Source organism: Phyllobates terribilis, unplaced genomic scaffold, assembly GCF_046119375.1.
Source record: "Phyllobates terribilis strain yellow unplaced genomic scaffold, ASM4611937v1 Scaffold_2__4_contigs__length_985480577, whole genome shotgun sequence".
In the NCBI taxonomy this organism is placed as follows: domain Eukaryota; kingdom Metazoa; phylum Chordata; class Amphibia; order Anura; family Dendrobatidae; genus Phyllobates; species Phyllobates terribilis.
In genome coordinates, this window is record NW_027362762.1 from 690,161,708 (window position 1) to 690,181,431 (window position 19,724).

The 19,724-nt window shown below is 41.1% G+C and overlaps 1 protein-coding gene across 4 annotated transcripts in view; it reads right to left on the reverse strand.

Moving 5' to 3' along the window:
* The window catches only part of TMCC2 (transmembrane and coiled-coil domain family 2), a 51,348-nt gene that overhangs the window by 10,356 nt on the left and 21,268 nt on the right, over positions 1-19,724 (reverse strand). The window contains exons 1-3 of one of the 4 annotated variants that reach the window (XM_073666987.1): positions 5,704-5,799; positions 3,719-3,863; positions 1,734-1,997 (exon numbers count right to left, since the gene is read on the reverse strand). In XM_073666987.1, the coding sequence (XP_073523088.1) occupies positions 1,734-1,997; positions 3,719-3,757 (303 nt within the window). In that variant the 5' untranslated portion in view covers positions 3,758-3,863; positions 5,704-5,799. Of the gene's footprint in view, positions 1-1,733; positions 1,998-2,420; positions 2,570-3,718; positions 3,864-5,703; positions 5,800-19,374; positions 19,536-19,724 lie in introns of those variants that run through there. The other 3 variants (XM_073666988.1, XM_073666989.1, XM_073666986.1) reach the window with 3 other exon arrangements.

The following is a 19,724-nucleotide window of genomic DNA, read 5'->3' on the forward strand; positions in this document are numbered from 1 at the left end:
TAAAATAAATGTATTCAATTGAAAAAAACTTCCCTGAAGGTGCCAATATCCTATAAACCAGGCTTATTGGTATAAGAAAAGTAAAGTACATCCTACTTGATTCTATGGTTTACATATCAGCATATAGTTAAAAAAAAATCTGTTTCTTAAAAAAATTAAGTACGCTCTTAAGCCAAGAGCACACTACCGTATTTTCCGCCTGAGTGTGATCCGACAATACATTGGATTGCACTCAGACCAATGTTATTCTATAGGACAGTCCGAAGAAAAAAATTGCAGCACGGTCGAGTTTGATCTGATATTCAGATCGCACTTGGCAATGCCAGTCAACTGTCTGGCAAGGTGATGATTTGGACTTGTTTCACAACTTCAGGACCCAGACACCTTTAAGCTTTGGAGTCGGCCATGAACTCCTCTGTATATCAAAATATTCAAATATGTGGCCATCTATTCAAAATTTAAAGCTAGGTCAAAACTAGGACAAAGATCCCAAGCACACCAGCAAAGCTACATAAGAACGGCTACAAAAGAAAATAACCAAGGTGTTGTAATGGCCCAGTCAAAGTCCAGATGTCAACCCAAATGAAATAGTGTGGCGGGACCTTAAGAGAGCTATGCATTAACCAATACCCACACACTGCAAATAACTTAAAGGGAACCGGTCAGCAGCTTTTTGCAATTTAGGGGGCAGACAGGCGGCCATATTTCTCGTGCGAGGATCGCATTGCAACCTTCAGACTGACCGTCAGCTCTCCTGACCTGAGAGAGACAGCTGCATAGAAATACATCACGCTGTCACGCTCAGGTCAGGAGAGGTGCCGGGCCAGTCCGTGCTCTGGGATGCAATCCTCACATGAGAAATAAGGACTTCTGTCTGCGCCCTTAATCTGATATCTGCGCCTTTAATCTGAGAACTACATCATGGAAAGACAGAGACCCTGTTTCTAGCAATGTGTCACTTACTGGCCTGCTTGCTGTAATTTCAATACAATCAGCGATTTATCTTCAGGAGATTATCACTAGAGGACTAGTTGTCTCATGCCATGTAGTCCTGATCTGTTAACCTCACGCCCACCACTGATTAGCAGTTTCCTGCCTATGCACAGTGTTACAGAAAGCTGCCAATCAGTGGTGTGGAAGGGGTTATATAGAGCTCAGCATTCAGAGAACTGGTAGATCTTCAGAAGAGAAAACAGGGATTTTATCAAAACTACACCAACAGACCAGTAAGTGACATAATATCTGGAACCAGTATCTCTGCCCCTACATCATGCTGCTCTATAGCAAAAACCTAGTGACAGATTCCCTTTAAGCAAAATTGTAAAGAAGATGGAGTCAAAATTTGTCCAGAACGATGTGAGCAACTTATAAAGTAATAGAAAACAATTACGTCAGCAAGTTGGCCTAGTTTTTAGTAAACTAATAATGACACTGTTATTTTTCATGAGTCGTTGTGCGTCTGAGGTGGTTCTATTCACTTAACAGTAAGACCTTAGGCTGCGTTCCCACAATGAGTTTTGGTCAGTTTTTTTACGCTGCGTATTTTCAAAAAAATGCAAGTAACCTACTTTACTTAATGGGAGCAACATCAAAAACTCACCAAAATCTCATTGTGGGAACGCAGATTGAGAGCACCAATAGAGACAGTGATGATAATGCATGTAAAGCACTGCGGAATATGATGGCGCTATATAAGCAAAGCATAATAATAAATAATAAAGGAGAATGAGTACCTGTTTGATGCGGGCAGCTTGTTGTCGGTCTGCGTTATTAGCCAGCTTTAGATACTCGGCGACGTTGTCATCTCGTGCCTCCTGCTCGATCTTAATCTGTTCTGTTATCTTGAGGATCTTTTGATGTAAATGGTCCATTGCGGCTTTGGTGCGCTGTGGATCTGGAGCCCCTTCAGGGACTTCCAGACTGATGTTTCCCTCTGAACCTCCATGAATTGCACTTGGGGGGAGACTCAGGCTACTCAAATCCCCCTTATCCGGCAGCTGAAATGATAATGTAAATGAAATTATCACAAACCAAACCTAAGAGTAAAACTACTATATAAAAGTCAGAAATGAACATTACATAGTTTCCGTCTCATCTAGTACAAGAGCAGTTTGCTTTTAATGATAATCCAATCATTTGATGACACCAGTAGTCCCTAGCTTTTGCTTGCATCCCTTCCCTTAGTCACATTTGACCTCGTGACCCGCAGCCCAGTCCTCATTTCATTCAGACAATGGTAAAAGATTTCCGGTTGCAGTTCTGGTGAATGGAGACTGGAAGATTGAATGTGGAGCGCATAGGAGAAAAAAAAAAAGCATCTCAAAAACGTAAGTGAACATCTAGTTTATGAACCCACGACACAAGAATATGGAATATGCAATCCGATGTTTATCAATAGGAATACAGGACAACATTGGTACCTGGCCGAGCTTCTTTCTCATGTCCTGTCCACGTCTCAGATTAATCAGTATAGCACAGAACAAAGCTGCGATGGTGTCAGAGGATGTAACGTAAAACTGCTGAACCAAGGAGAGGAGCTCAGCTGAGAGGGGAACTATTGCACTAATCTGGATTGCAGGAAATTAACTGGGTACATACTTGCATACTTCTCCTTTTTTATTTAAGAATAAGAAAGAAAGCAGAGAAAAGGGCATGACTGCCTACAAGCAATATGCTATATCGCACGGCATCCAAATGTGACAATCCCTTTTTGTTAGTAGCAGTTTGGTTCAATCAGCTCCTGGCTCCCAAATTGCTGATAGCTCTATTGGGCCCTTATAGGAAAATTTAGTTTGATTTCTCAAAAAGGTTGTTATTGTAAAATACTGTAAAAAATATATATTCTGAGCTGTTCTCTCATTAATATTCATTAGAGGCTCTGCCTCTCCAGCCCACATAATGTAGCAGCTTGCTCTACATGCTGACAGCAGACTGGCCTGTCATTTGCCAGTGACAGATGGTCCTTTAACACTAGGACTGTATCTCGTAAATCAGCATGCCTGAGAAAATGTTACAATAAGAGCACAGATTACTGCCCTTTATAGCAAATTTGTCCACTGAATTATCTTAAAGTCTATCAACACCTTTGCTTTATACACAAGAAATCCCAAAAAAAAAGGCTGAGTAAGCATCGTAATATCAGTATGTAGGGAGAGGGAGAATAGCTGCTGGCGGTCACCACCACTTATATAAATCTGGCCAAAAAGACTATAGCATTTTATGTGGTAAAATGCTACACACCGTTACAAAGACCCAATGGACCCCATTACAGTCAATGGGGCGCTCTATCCACAGCTTGTACCGGGATCCGGCACTGCCGTTAATTTCACACACAAGTGCAGATGTGCACATAGTATAACAAAGCATTTGCATTTGAAAGTTTAGACATTACCAATAATTTCCATTATGATAGAAATAATTATAGAACCTCTTGGCGTCACTTACAAGTAGTAATTGTCGCTAGATGAAGCCAGAAGTAATCAGATCACAATGTACAATTCTTATATCTTTACCCTTTTACATTATACAGAAGGGAACAGCGCTGATCTGCTAGATCCCATCATGCCGATTCCCCGGATATACTAGCAATGGTCTACTGAGAAGGACCTCCAGAACATTTGGTTCACCCACTCCTATACGTTCTAGAGTGAGTGTTGCATTATCTATCCTTCCTTATGTAACTGGTAACCTGCATGCTCTACCATATGACTATACTTACACCAGTTGCAATGAGAAGATTTACAAGATGCATCTTCATGGGTCCAGGCTCAGCTGGCAATACTTCTGGCAATAAATGACCCGCAGGATTTGTGTATAGAGTCTGTCCAACTGCTCCAACAAATGGCAATTCTTCTTCTCCCTCCCTCATGATGACCCACCCCAAGTTAAGGAACAACCAAAGGTAAAAGATGAATGAAAAAAATAATAATCAATAAATAAACAAAAGCCTAACTGGAAGCAGATAAACATAAAATTAAATATTACAAACTGGCAAAAGGCAGAGAATGATAAAAGGAAGCAAAAGAGGGCGCCCGGTGGATCCACGCTGCAGCCTTCTGTCCTCAGCTCGGACATGGCAGCTTGGTAGCACAGAATCAATATTTCCCAACATTCGCTGCCAATCAATGGTCATCGCATGAGTGATTTATCAGCCTTCGGGGGACACATGGACACAGCCGTCCCCTTATATTGATCGGAATCAGGACATCAGCTGCTGGAGTTATCAGGGCAGAACGCAAGTGGTGCCAACACTTAAACACGATGCATACAATGCGTGGCCATTTAGCTGCTGGGAAAGTACATCTATGAATGCTGTGTGGAGTGTAGAGTGGCCTGACATGGAGAAATCTAGCATTCTCCGAAGCCCCGGAGGTTGTTCTTTGTGCAATTCTCAGATATATTTTCTTTTAAATGGATTCATTGTTGTCAGGCCTTAAAAAGAATACCATGACGAAAAGAACCCATATCTTGGTTTTACAGATAAGAGCAAATTACTGATGCCTGGAAACAGAACAGAAAAAGAGGTTACTGTAAAAGGTTTCTTTGAAGAATACATTGTAAGTTTATAATCCACCGTGTTATGTGGTCAGGAGGGCAAATTGAAAATGTAATAAGATCTTGACTTTAAGTTATAGGAAATTGATTGATGCAGTCGCGACACAATAGCTCAACAATTATTTTTTTTTAAAGCAAATTGCAGGGTAACCCAGTCCGTAGAGTATGAATAACTTTAATATATATTCCTAGACCACACCTATAAGCAACCTTGCAAATAGAAACATGCAAAGTTATGTTTAAAGGGGTTTTATGGTTCTAGAAAAATCATCCACAGGCTCTGTGCCCGATGTCTGTTACTGTCTGCAGCGCTGACGTCACAGACAGAGCTGCAGCCAATCAGTGAGCTCAGCAGCTCTGAGTGGCTCCTGCCGTCTGCCACTGAGCTCACTGGCTGCAGCGCTGTCAACAGAACGGCAGCGCTGCAGACAGTAACAAGACACATGGGGCAGAGCTGTAGACTCAGTGATGGACTTGGGGAGGGTGAGTAAAGAACAGGATTTTTTTGTATTTGTTTTTTTAAAGCAATCGGCAACTGGTGACATGGATTTTCTGAAAACTTAATTTTTTTTTTTCAAAAAATGGGCAATTTTTTGGCTAAAATAAAATAACCTATTAGGGACTTCTGGGTTAACAGAAGGAAGGTCCCTTGTCTAGGACCTAAATCTGTTAGCTAGATTAACAAAAAAAAAAAACCTGACTATACATTATATGGTTTGCCCATTGATTTTAATGCAAATGTTCAGGGAAATTAAAGAGAGTCCGTCTCCCTCAGGAAACGCAAACTGAACTAATTACGGTAAGCCGTTATGTCGGGGACTCAGCCCCTACAGCAAGAATTTTGCAGAGTAATGGAAACAAAAAAAAACAGGATATTACATTTCACACAGTATGTGGCAATATATGTGACTTCAGTCAACACATCCAAAATACCCTATTATCTAAGTCCAAGGAGTAAATGAAAGCGGCACCTTAAACGTTATTAGGCCAATAACTTATTGACAGCTACCCCAAACTCCAGGGCATACAAGGCTTCTACATAAAACATTACACATCGCATAGAAAAAGGTAAGAGAGTGCACAATGAGAAATCCGTGCTGCCGATGTCCAGAAAAGCTAATGTGCAAACATCCAAGAATGGAAGGATACTGGTAGAATATGGCTGCTTCACATCACCCACGCAGGTAGAGCTGGCTGCTAACGGCTTGCAGATCAGTTTTGCAAATATCAACTCAGTATCAGAGGTCCTCTTACCCATTCAGCCTCGCCCAGAGGAGGGAAGGCAACAGCTGGTATAATGGTGACAAGTGCTTGTAACACAATCCCATGTCTCACATGCCAATGCCTGATATAACCCATTCATCACCCGTCTCACAGCGTCATGGAATGGCAGAATCCAGGCCACAAGCCACCTTTCACCTCAATGCTTCAGATTCTTTTTATGATTTGTAGGACTTAGTTTTTTAATCTCATTAAATTTGTGTACCCGATTTAGTCCTAATGCATCATTTTTTGTTTTAACAAAGAAATAAATTTGTTATTTAATTACTACACAGCACAACATTAATTATCTATTCCCTAATGATAACCCACACTATTCTCCCTCCAACCCGGAATAAAATAGAAGAGGGAAAAAAAAGAAAGTCCCACCATGTCGTCCTGTGATAAGCAGCTCACTGTCAATAGACTATGTACATACAGAGCCTGGTGAGGGCGGGGTTAGCTTTCTCAGCTCTGCAGCATTCTACATCTCAAGAACTCTGATTTTGTTAGAACCACTGCACCCAGTAAACTAAATGATACATCGTTGGATTCAGGGTCTCTTTTCCTACATTATGCTGCTATCAGATGAGGTAGCAAAAACCTGGAGACAGATTCCCTTTCATTTACAGAGGCTGTCCACATTTATCACAAAAGTCTGCAGTCACTCTATGTGAATCCTCACAGAGCACGCTGTCAGGATTCTCCAGGGCCAGCGACGAGTATGCAATATGCATACTCCTGGCCTCATTCCAACTCACTCAACAGCAATGGAGGATTCTGACCGCATGTGACGTGAGGATTCACAAGAGTGTAGTCACATGGAGTCACAGCAGACTTTTGTAAAAAAAAAAAAAAAAAAAAAAAAAAAAAAAGGACAACCCCTGTAAAGAGGGCCGTTACCAGGTCAAAAGTGCCCAGTTTTTGCTCTTATTTTATTCCTGCTTTTCCAGAGTATGCCATTATTTTATTCTTATTTTTAAATCCGCTATACAATTTCAGAAACATGGGCCTTTATATTTAGTTCTGATTTTCTGATTTTTATGGACTTTACCAAGGTGGCATTGCACACAGGGTGATCCTACAGAGCCGCCCATACACATGCCACCAGAGAAGCCTGTGAGCAATGCACCCTTCAAAGAAAAATAAAAAATTAAAATTTGTTTGTGGGAAAACCCCTTTAATTCTAATTATTATATTAATAATTATATTATATTAATATTAATGATATCACTTATTATTGAGCAGAATTAAGTATGGTGACATCCCCCTATATATAGTTTGAGTCCGAATACAGCCCCTTGTATACCGTAAGAGCCCCCACAAAGCCTCTCTATATGCAGCATGAGCCCCACACACCCTCCCCATGTCCAGCATGAGCCCCACACACACTCCCCATGTCCAGCATGAGCCCCACACATACTCCCCATGTCCAGCATGAGCCCTGCACACACTCCCCATGTCCAGCATGAGCCCCACACAGCCTCCCCATGTCCAGCATGAGCCCCACACAGCCCCCCCATGTCCAGCATGAGCCCCACACAGCCTCCCCATGTCCAGCATGAGCCCCACACAGCCTCCCCATGTCCAGCATGAGCCCCACACAGCCTCCCCATGTCCAGCATGAGCCCCACACAGCCTCCCCATGTCCAGCATGAGCCCCACACAGCCTCCCCATGTCCAGCATGAGCCCCACACAGCCTCCCCATGTCCAGCATGAGCCCCACACAGCCTCCCCATGTCCAGCATGAGCCCCACACAGCCTCCCCATGTCCAGCTTGAGCCCCACACAGCCTCCCCATGTCCAGCATGAGCCCCACACAGCCTCCCCATGTCCAGCTTGAGCCCCACACAGCCTCCCCATGTCTAGCATGAGCCCCACACAGCCTCCCCATGTCCAGCATGAGCCCCACACAGCCTCCCCAGGTCCAGCTTGAGCCCCACACAGCCTCCCCATGTCCAGCATGAGCCCCACACAGCCTCCCCATATCCAGCATGAGCCCCACAAAGCCTCCCCATGTCCAGCATGAGCCCCACAATTGAAAAAAATTCACAGGTCTGCTCTGCCTCAACACTGGTCAGAGTGCAATGCGAGATTTTGTCTCATTGCATGCTTTCATATTATACACAAGTGTGAGCGAACCCTAAGGCTACGTGCCCATGATGCAGAAATACTCCGGATTTTTCCTGAGCATTTCTGCATCTCCCAGGCAGAAAAAATGCATGCGGATTTTACATGCATTTTTTCAGCCAGGGACAAGCGTTTGTCCCATGCAATTTCGCATGCGGGTTGTCAAGCGCTTTTCCAAGCGATTTTAGCACCACTTGGAAAAGTGCTTGACAACTTGGTCACACTACATAAATCCATGCAACCGGCATGAATTTATATAGTGTGACCAAGTTAATAGTTAAAAAAAAAAAAAGAATTAAATGGTAAAAAATAAAAAAAAACATTATACTCACCTTCCAATGGCCCCCGGTCTCCTTCTCCGGTCTCCCCGGTGGCTCGCGGTGGTGTAAAAGGACCTTCCCTGACGTCATTTAGTCATGTAACAGGTCACGCGACCGCCGATGTCAGCGGTCGCGTGACCTGACACATGACTAAATGACGTCATGGAAGGTCCTTTTACATCATTGGGGAGCCTGGACACACTGTACAGGAGACCGGTGCCATCAGAAGGCGAGTATAATGTGTTTTTCTTTTTTATTTTAAATTCTTTTCTTTTACAGGTACTATGGTACCCGGGTCGGGAGGAGAGTCTCCTCTTCTCAAGACCCGGGTACCAACCGCACACTGAATCGCTTAATATCCGCGTGTGCACATGTAGTGATGCGGATATGAAGCGTTTCAATGCAAGTCAATGGCGGCAATTACACTGTGTGTCCGTAAAATTAATGGACATGCTGCGTATTTTTCCGCAATGATAATCCGCAGCGGCAATTTCCGCAGCATGTGCACAGCACACGTGGATTATCATTGGGGAACATGGCAGGCCTTCCACCAAGCGTTTAAGCGTTTTTGCGGCAGAATTGCCGCTGCGGAAACGCTTAAAAAAATGCATAGTGGGCACACAGCCTTAGTCTGATAAAACTGTTCTATCTGAGCTCTTCTCAGCTGATTTATGCCCACAGACCACATCAAACTTGAATGTGCAGAGAAATAAAAGAGCCCGTAAAAGAAAAGCTTAAAAATTTTGAATGAGACCCAAATGTAAAAATGATTTTTAGTCCCAAACACATGCATTTAAGGAAAAAATAACTGTCCCAAAGGTGGACAACCCTTTAAGGCTTCATCTACACACAGAAGTAAAATATTACAAAAAACAGTTTGTACAGTTTTTTTTTTTTTACAGTAAATCGACCTATTTTACTATCAGTCTCCTTCAATATAAGCTATTTAAAATGATTATCCTATTGTCGACTTTTAATAAAAATGAAGCTAAATATTGGAACTTGAGAGATCACTGTATTAGTTTGTGGGACTTTATTTTAACAGCAAATAATGGAGCTCTTTCCATGCCTCTATGATGATAAATCCTCTAAATAGATGATGCTTACTTCAATCTTGGCAGCGAAGACACTGAGTGATGTGGCATTGCTGATTCAGTGGCACCGAGTGGCATCGTATTGCTTCCCCTCCCTTCATACATATTGCTGTTATGCGCTGGAGTGTATCTATGTAACCTTTAAAAGACTGGAGGACTTTACTGAAAAAGGTTAAGATAGCAGAAGAAATTACACCAAGAATAAAAAGCAATCAAAATATATTAAAAATCAGAGCTAAAAAACAGGGATAACGGGTGACATTCATCAAGAGCAATGTTACCCATTGTATTTCCTATAAAACATCTGAAATGAAGCTTAAACAGATCGGACCTGGAGATGACCAACTCCGAAGTCAAGATCGCTCACAAACTCTGACACAGTCCTGTACTACTTTCAATATACAGTTAGGTCCAGAAATATTTGGACAGTGACACAAGTTTTGGCATTTTAGCTGTTTCCAAAACATATTCAAGATCCAGTTAATTAATATGGGTTTAAAGTGCTGACTTTCAGCTTTAATTTGAGGGTATTCACATCCTAATTGGAGTAAGGGTTTAGAAATTACTGCTCTTTAATATGCATCTGAATCTTTTTCAAGGGACCAAAAGTAATTGGACAATTATCTCAAATGCTCTTTAATGGGCTGCATGGACTAATCCTTTGCTAATTCATCATCAATTAAGCAGGTAAAAGGTCTGGAGTTGATTCCAGATGTGGCATATGCATTTGTAAACTGTTGAGGTCAAAGGGGCTCTCAATGGAAGAGAAACAGACCATAATTAGGCTGAAAAAAAATCAAACATATAACAAATGAAAAAACCTAGAAGTCATATAACAGAAATGGTAGGAGTGGTCAAATGAACAGTTTGGTACATTCTGCAAAAATAAAAAGCACACTGGTGAACTTGGGAACTCAAAAAGGCATGTACGTCCACGGAAGACAGCAGTGGAGGATCGCAGAATAATTTCCAGGGTGAAGAAAAACCCATTCACAACATCCACCCAAGTGAAGAACACTCTCCAGGAATTAGGTGTTTCCCTAAGTCTACCATAAAGGGAAGACTTCATGAGAGCAAATACAGGAGGGTTCACCACAAGGTGCAAACCATTTATCAGCCATTAAAATAGAAAGGACAGATTAGACTTTGCCAAAAAAAAAAAACATCTTAAAAAGCTGCCCAGTTCTGGAACAGTATTCTTTGGATAGATGAAACTAAGATCAACCTGTACCAGAATGCTGGGAAGAAGTATGGAGAAGGCCTGGAACGTTGCATGATCCAAAGTACACCACATCCTCTCTAAAACATGGTGGAGGCAGTGTGATGGCGTGCTCATGCATGGTTTCCCATGGCACCGGGTCACTAGTGTTTATTGATGATGTGACTGAAGACAGAAGCAGCTGGATGAATTCTGCAGTGTACAGGGCGATACTTTCTGTTCAGATTCAACCAAATGCAGCAATGATGACTGGACGTCGCTTCACAGTACAGCTGGACAATGAACCAGTGAATCACCAGATCTCAACCCCATCGAGCAGCATTTCACATACTTAAGATAAAACTTAAAAGGCACAAAGACCCACAAACAAGAAACAACTGAAGTCAGCTGCAGTATAGGTCTGGCAAAGCATCGAAAAGGAGGAAACCCAGCGTTTGGTAATGTCCATGGCTTCCAGACTTGAGGCAGTCACTGCCTGCAAAGGATTCTCTACAAAGTATTAAAAATGAACATTTTATTTATTCTAAAATTAATCTGTCCACTTACACAGATCTGCAAAAAATAAAATTTCAAGAGCTGGTTTGGTTATTCCACGTAATCTTTGTTTTTTGGTGCGCTGAATTCGAAAATGACCTTCGTTTTGTCATAGGACATCACGTTTCCTGACAATTTAGGTAACTATGTTAAAAAAGGCAATACCGTGAAAGAAATGAAAATAGGCTTATAAAATTAATTTTTTTATTACAAATTTTTCATGAAAATAATTTTTGATCTGAAATGAGATCACTAACACTCACTAAAAATCGATTTTTTTTCCCTGTTAGGCTCCTCTTGGTACATTTACACTTGTGAGTAGCATCTGGAAAGTCTCTATGAAGCATCCAACAGTAGTCTGCCATCATTGTAAGGCTCCATTTTCCATCTCTTTAATGTCATGGTGAAATCGTTCACCTTGCTCTTCACTTAAAGCTCCCAAATTTTCAGGAAAGTAGTCAAGGTGGGAATGGAGGAAATGCACTTTCAAACTCATCAGGTAACCTAAAGCTTGAAATGCTTTCAGCTTTCGTCCGACGATCTTTTTGTAGTCCGGATCTTTTTTATTGCCTAAAAATTTCTCTCCGACCACTTTAAATGCAATCCACCCTTTTGAGGATTCATCATGGTATTGACAAACTCTTTATCAGCTATAAGCCTTCTAATGTCTGGTCCGACGAACACACCTTCCTTCAATTTTGCCCCCGAGAGGCTTGGAAACTTGATGACCAAGTATTTGAAGCATTTCCCATTTCTTGGAAGTGATTTTACGAATTGCTTCATCAAGCCGAATTTTATGTGGAGAGGTGGTAGAAGAACTTTATAGGGAGGTTCCAAAGTTTCTCAGAGGTCATTTTTTTCATCGACTGTGAGCACCCTGGACTGCCAACTCTTCTTGGTTCAGTGATTTTGTCGGTCTCGACTGTCCCACAGACACAGAAAACAAGGGTGTTTGGTATACCCAGCTTGTTGCCCGAGCAGCATGCACAAGACCTTCAAATCCCCACACACTTGCCAACCGTGGTCTTCATATTGAAGTTTACGAAGAACCAATTCCAAGTTCTCATAGGTCATTCCATATACCTGAAGGAAACCTACAGGGATGGAAGCGTAAAAACCACCATTGTGGAGTAAAACTGCTGAGACTTCTTTTTGAAGAATTTATAAAAAGACGCCATTACGCTGAATCATATTGGATTTTGAATTGACCCATCACACCTTCGACATCGATGAAATAAACCAACTTGTCTTCCTGGGCAAAGTAAGGAACGAACTCCTTTTCACGATGTCTGAACCATGAAAAAGACACTCCTGGTAACAATAAATTCCTGCTTTTGAGACTTGATCCAAGTAACTTAGCGCCATCTTTGGGAAGATTCAAGTCTCTTACTACATCCTTTATCTCCTCCTGGGAAAAAAATGTTTGTCTTGTATCATCTTCAAAGTCAGAACTTGATTCGTCATCTGGTTCAGGTATGATTCCACCTTCATCGGAGCTAGATATCTCTTCCAAGATAGCAGGGGCCTTGGGTCCTGGTATCTGTGCCATGGGGGGATGGGACGAATTGCTGAGTGAAGATTGGGGTATGAAATGGAATGCTTCCATTTGGAATATACCCTTTCACATTGCATGAACAAAAGTAACAGTTGTCATTATGGTTCTTTTGCTCTCGCCATACCATAGGAATCCCATAACGGAAAGCTTTTTTCTTACCCTTGAACCAATTTCGGAGGTCCTCAACTCACCATTTGCACAGTTTATGAGGCGCCCAAACTTTATCTCCAAGTTTTAGTCTGAAGTATGCGAAGTATACTTTTTTCACAAAGTCTGTAATATTCAGCAGTTAATTCAACACGGTATATTCACCACAAATGAAACAGAAACGGTCAGGCGAATGAATACACTTCCGCAAAGCCATAATGCTAATTTGGGGAAACACAGTTGATGAATGAAATTCCAAAGCAAGTTTCTTAAAAGCATAAGGACTTTTCATTATGTCACTAAGCACCTGACTGCCACCAATCACACAGTTCTTATTGATGTCAATGGGGAAAGAAAATAAGCTGCCTGCCAATGGTTCACACCAGAGTTTGCAGAAGAACCTATAGGTTTGTGGCAAGTCCTGACGTTTAGGATTTTTTTTCAATATTTTTTTTCATTATCAAAACCAAAATACATGGAAATTAAATGAAAATAATCAAACAACTTTTTAGTCCCAGACCTGTGTTATGTTTGAGCCACAGACATGAAGCTTGGTAGAAAAATGGTTGCCTGAAAGTCTACACTTCAATTGCATCTCAGTGGTTTCATTTTAAATAAAAAATAGTGTCATGCAGAGATGAAATCACAAAGTTTGGTCGCTGTCCAAATATTTCTGGACCTACCACTTACATGTGCATCAATAACACTTTTTCAATTAGACAGTTGCCCAATATGGTTCATATCTAATATGTAAGGCCAGCTTTAAACCATGTGCTCCATTCACCTAAACTCAGTAAAAATAATAGCCTTTTCCAAAATCTTAGCAGACCCATCAAGCCCACATTACCCATAGGAACGGGTTATAATCAATATTAAATGGAGGAATAATTCAGCATAATCAAAGGAAAGTTAGGAACACAGTGAAGCAATGGAGATAACATAAATGGTTTATTCTAGGTAAAAGATTCCATGTGGACCCTTGTACCCAACCACTGTAGTCATTTAATCTGCATCTACTTGTCATGTGAATACTGGTAAGAGGGTGTGAATACAAGGAACATGTGTTTTCTGGATTTAGTAAAAGTCTTTCTGAAAGTGAAGTTACGCTGATAAAGGCATTTCCAAGTATAGTGTCAAACAGAACCCCTGATGGAGCTATAGAGTACAATTACACAAATGGACTTCAAATAGACTCTGTGCTTTTTTTTTCCAGGAGTGCCTGCCTTTTCAGACAGGTACAAGTATGTAGTAGACTACCTGGAAAAATTGGCAGAGTCCATTTGAACTTCATTTCGCTCATTGTAGTCTATGGTCCCATCCGGGGTTCCATTTGGATCCTGTTTTTTGGTGATTAAGATGGAACACCTAATTGTAGGGGCAAAACTCAATGTGAAGACATTGATCAGATATAATTTTAAAAGAGGACCTGTCACCTGCTCAAAAAATATAATTAAAGGGGGTTTCCCACAAACAAGAGTTCATTTTAATCAATGGCTGTGTTTGACCGTGTATAGAACATACCACATCTCCTGGGCAAGAAGCTAAAGACAATACAGACATTACAGCAGGGGATAGCAGAGGATTCATTTTGTGAGGTAAAACATTTCACTGCCTTTTTAAAACAATATTTTACCTCACAAAATGAATCCTCTGCTGTAATATCTGTATACTCTTTTGCTTTCTCCCCTGCCCAGGAGCTGTGGTATGATCAGACCTGTTCTGTACAGTCATATACAGCCACTGATTAAAATTAACTTTTGTTCGTGGGAGAACCCCTTTACATACCATGTAAAAATGTTGTAGCTCCCTGATTCTGCCGCTCTTTTCTATTTTGCGCTACGGCACGCCATTGTAGACATATTCACAATTGTTACTTTTAGAGTGCAATATGTGAAATCTCTGCTTGCAGACCAACTGGACATTTCTTCAGAGTCTTCTCTGGGGGCGTGCGCTTTCACCTTTCTCTCGCAGAGGTTGTGAATATAGGCTCAGCCGCTGATCTAGCAGCCTTTCAGTCTCAGATGCTGCTAAGCTGTGATTCACAGCATCTGTGAGGGAGGTGTGAAAGCGCATACCCCCAGAGAAGACTCTGAAGAAATGTCTGGTTGGTCTGCAGGCAGAGATTTCACATACTGGGCTCCAGAAGACAAATGTGAATATCTCTGCAATGGAGCGATGCAGCACAAATGGAAAAATGTAGCAGAATTAGGGAAACGCAGGAATTTTTACAAAGTAGTTAGCTCAATTTTTTGGAGCAAATCACAGGTCCCCATTAACTAGAACAATAGAAGATATTTCTGTGTGTGTAGTCAAAGCTATTATTTTGGACCTGACTACATTATTTTGGGAATATGTAAATTACAATATTTAAGGGCAAGGATGACACAAAAGCCTCTTGGGAACAGATACTAAATAGGTAGCATTGGTCTACAATACATGACATAATATTTTCTCTCAATCCGAAGCAAAAAAGGGAGATTATTGGAAAAATCTTTAAAAAAAAAGTTAAGTCATGGGCCAAAATTTTTGAGCCAGACACAAATTTTGGTTTTGACAAAGTTTTCTGCTTCTGTGGTTTTAGAGCTTTTAGTCAGATGTTTCTACACTGTGTTCCAAATTATTATGCAAATAATATTTTCTCAGGTTTTCCCAAATTACCTATATGAATTGCAGTCATTGTAATTTTCCAGTCAAATAACTATTAGAGTACAATTGAAAGGTTTTTGTACAAACTGCCTATGATAACAGTATATTTTTAAAAAAATAAAAAACTCAACCTGCACTCAAAATGCATGTTCCAAATTATTATGCACAGCAGAGTTTTCAACCTTTTCATTTTAATAAAGAACAAAAAAAATGGTCATTTTTGAAGTTATAAGCCTTAGCAGGTTATTACAAACTGAAATCAAACAGTTTTCAACTCAAAACTTTATTCTAGGTGATGTTACATTTGCACATAGGACCCCTTGTTCGAACGGAGCTTCTGAACTCTCTCGTCCATTGAATTTGTCAGGTTTTGGATGGTTTCTGCTTTAATTGTTTTGTATGAGGACAGAATACCCTCCCAGAGCTGTTGCTTAGATGTGAACTGCCTCCCGCCATCATAGACACTCCTTTTGATGATGCTCCAGAGGTTCTCAATGGGGTTGAGGTCAGGGGAGCATGGGAGCCGCACCATAAGTTTGTCCCCGTTTATGCCATTGCAGCCAGAGATGCAGATGTGTTATGTGCAGCATGAGACGGGGCATTATCATGCATGAAATGATCTCGATGGTCCAAATGGATGGAGTGGAGGATGGCTGGTTGATGGACACCCCATGCAAACACGGCTAAGGCGCTAACAAGGAGGAGGTGGAGTAATGTTTTGGGCTGGAATCATGTGGAGAGAGATTGTCGGCCATTTTAGGATCCCTGAAGGGGTAAAGATGAACTCCATAATGTATGTTGAGTTTCTCAAACAGCACTTCCTTCCATGGTTCAAGAAGAAGAACCGTGTATTCCGAAGCAAGATCATTTTCATGCATGATAATGCCCCGTCTCATGCTGCACATAACACATCTGCATCTCTGGCTGCTATGGGCATAAAAGGGGACAAACTTATGGTGTGGCACCCATGCTCCCCTGACCTCGACCCCATTGAGAACCTCTGGAGCAACATCAAAAGGAGTGTCTATGATGGCGGGAGGCAGTTCACATCTAAGCAACAGCTCTGGGAGGGTATTCTGTCCTCATGCAAAACAATTGAAGCAGAAACCATCCAAAACCTGACAAATTCAATGGACGAGAGAGTTCAGAAGCTCCTTTCGAACAAGCGGTCCTATGTGAAAATGTAACATCACCTAGAATAAAGGTTTGAGTTGAAAACGGTTTGATTTCAGTTTGTAATAACCTGCTAATGCTTATCATTTCAAAAATGACCATTTTTTTGTTCTTTATTAAAATGAAAAGGTTGAAAACTCTGCTGTGCATAATAATTTGGAACATGCATTTTGAGTTTTTTTATTTTTTAAAAAATATACTGTTATCATAGGCAGTTTGTACAAAAACCTTTCAATTGTACTCTAATAGTTATTTGACTGGAAAATTACAAGGACTGCAATTCATATAGGTAATTTGGGAAAATCTGAGAAAATATTATTTGCATAATAATTTGGAACACAGTGTATAGTTACTGAAGTACAATTTTCAGCATTTCATAAGTATTTCAACTTTTATTGGCAAATACATCAAGTTCATGCAAAGACTCAATATTTAGTGTTGACCCTTATTTTTCTAGACTTCTGCAATTCGCCCTGGTATGCTAGTTATAAGGTTCTGACTAAATACTGACTGATTGCAACCCTTCTTGCTTATCAGAACTTGGAGTTTATCACAATTGCTGTGTTTTTGATTTGTCCACCTGCTTTTAGAGGATTATCCACAGATTCACAATGGGTTTGATATCTGGGGAGTTTCCTGGCCATGGATCCAATCACTTTTGCCTTCTCACATGTTCTCCATCATGCTGGAAAGAGCATTGTTCATCAACTAACTGCTACTGGACCGTTGGTAGAAGTTGCTCTTAGGGGATGTTTAGATCCCATTCTTTATTAATGAAAGTGTTCTTAGGTAAAATTGTGAGTGAACCAACTCCCATGGATGAAAAGCAACCGCACACAAGAATGGTCTCAGGATGCTTTACTATTGGCATGACAAGACTCATGGTAGAGCTCACCTTTTTTTTTCTCTGGACAATCATTATTCCACACATTCATCAAAGAAAATTATTTTACCCCAGTCCTCTGCAGTGCAATTCCTGTACTTCATGCTGAATGTCATGTCCTTGATGGTTTCCTTGGGGAGAAGTGGCTTCTTTGCTGCTCTTCTTGACACTAAGGCAGCCTCCAAAAGCCCTTGCCTCCGTGTGTGCACTGACACCTGCCTGCTGCCATACTTGAGCAAGCTCTGCACTGGTGTTGAACTGATCCCATAGATGAATCCTGATTAGGAGACAGTCCTGGCATTTGCTAGACTGTCTTGGTCTTGGGGGGGGGGGGGGGCGGTGCCTTCTTCATAGCAACTGAATGTCTCTCTCTTAAAGTTCTTCAAGATCCAGTAAATTACCGATTTAGGAGCAATCTCACAAGAAGCAATGTAACCATGGTTAACAGAAAAAGACAATGAATTCAAGCACCAGCTCCCTATCCAGTATCCGGTGTCCAGCACCGTTCTTCTCTGCTTCTCAGTGACGTTACCGCTCTGCAGACTCTCTGGGCCGCGTTACGCTCTGCGTGACCTGGGAGTGGCTTTTACAATGTGAGACTATAGAGCGTCAGAACAAGGCCCAATAGACCTAAATTGTAAAAGAGACTTTCCGGCTCACTCAGAGCATAGAGAGCCGGATAGTCGCTATTGCGGTGACGTCACTGAGAAGAGAAGAACAGCGCTGGACACCGGAGAGAGCAGCGGTAGGTGAGTATATTAATACACTGACACTACATTACATGCACATATACACACATTTAATAAAAAAAATATAGATGGGAGTGTTTCTTTAAATAACTTTTAAATGTTGAAATATTTGTCTGCATCATAAAAGTCACACACTGCCACAATTTGGATTTCTTCACATTGGCATGGTCAAAAACCCAATATGTTTAATTGCGGTTTTATTTTTAGTCCACCATCTCAATGTCTAAACTCTTTCCACTGCCAATCATAGATATGTTGTGATGTTGTGATGGGCTATGGTATCAGATAAGCAAGCAATCCAAAATTCAACTAAAGTATTTAATCACAATTAAAGGGAACTGGTCGTGTTGCAAATGGTATCTAATCTGCCGGCAGGATATTATAGAGCAGGAGGAGATAATCAAATTGATAGACATTTTTGAGGAAAAAGTTTCAGCACAACTTATTTTCTTCTTTGAAATCCCGGGTGTTTTTATGTAAATGAGTGCAGTGGGTGGTGCTATTCAGTAATTAACCGTCTTCCCTGTATAGATAGCTGTCAATCACTGAGTAGTACTCATATGCATGCAATCATATAGGATTTCAATGAATAAAATACAATTATACTGAATCTTTTCCTACAAATGTATCATTCTGCTCAGCTTCTCCTTCTCTATACCAAGCTGTCCACAGATCAGACTGCAGGTACAATGTCACCGGTTCCCTTTAAGTTTTATGCTGTTAGATAAAAATGATTATTTCAAAATACACATACCCACAACCATAATGATTGCTTGCTACTCCTCTGTTCTAGGGGAATATCTTCTCATATGACTGATACCACAGGACTGCGTGTGGTGAAAGCACAGAACGGTACAAATTTTGATAAGCAGCTGTAACTTGGTGACCTTGTGGCTCACGGAATGAATGCCAACTACCACCATGTGACCATGGTGCTGAGCTGCCATTGACTTCAGTAAGTTGTCTCAGGCACACAATGGAAATGTATGAGATCTCAGACAAGATCCAGGGCACATGTCTACTATAGGAGCTGAAACCAATGCTTATCTCCAGAGGTAATCTGCAGTTATGTTAGTATTTTATGTCTGGGATGTTTGTCAAAAACTTACCAGTATGTGCACCATGCTTAGGTAGCTCCTGAACCAATGCTGGATCCACTAGTGATCATTAAAGACAGAACCTCTGCTTGTCCTCAATGAGGAGACTGTGTTCTGTCTCGGTCACCTCCCTATACAGAGTCACGCAACAATTCTGTCTCCTCCTCGTAGACAGTCACCCAGTTTGGGAACCTTTAATCCGTGCTGTAGACTCATGGGAATTGACTGGCAGGTCACCAAGGCTGGATTAGTGTAGAGACAACAGTATCCTCTCTGCTGACATTATAAACGTAGTATCTATTTGCAACCACCAGGTGGAGCAATTGTATATGGAATGAATAAAAAGCAAAAAAGGCAGCAAT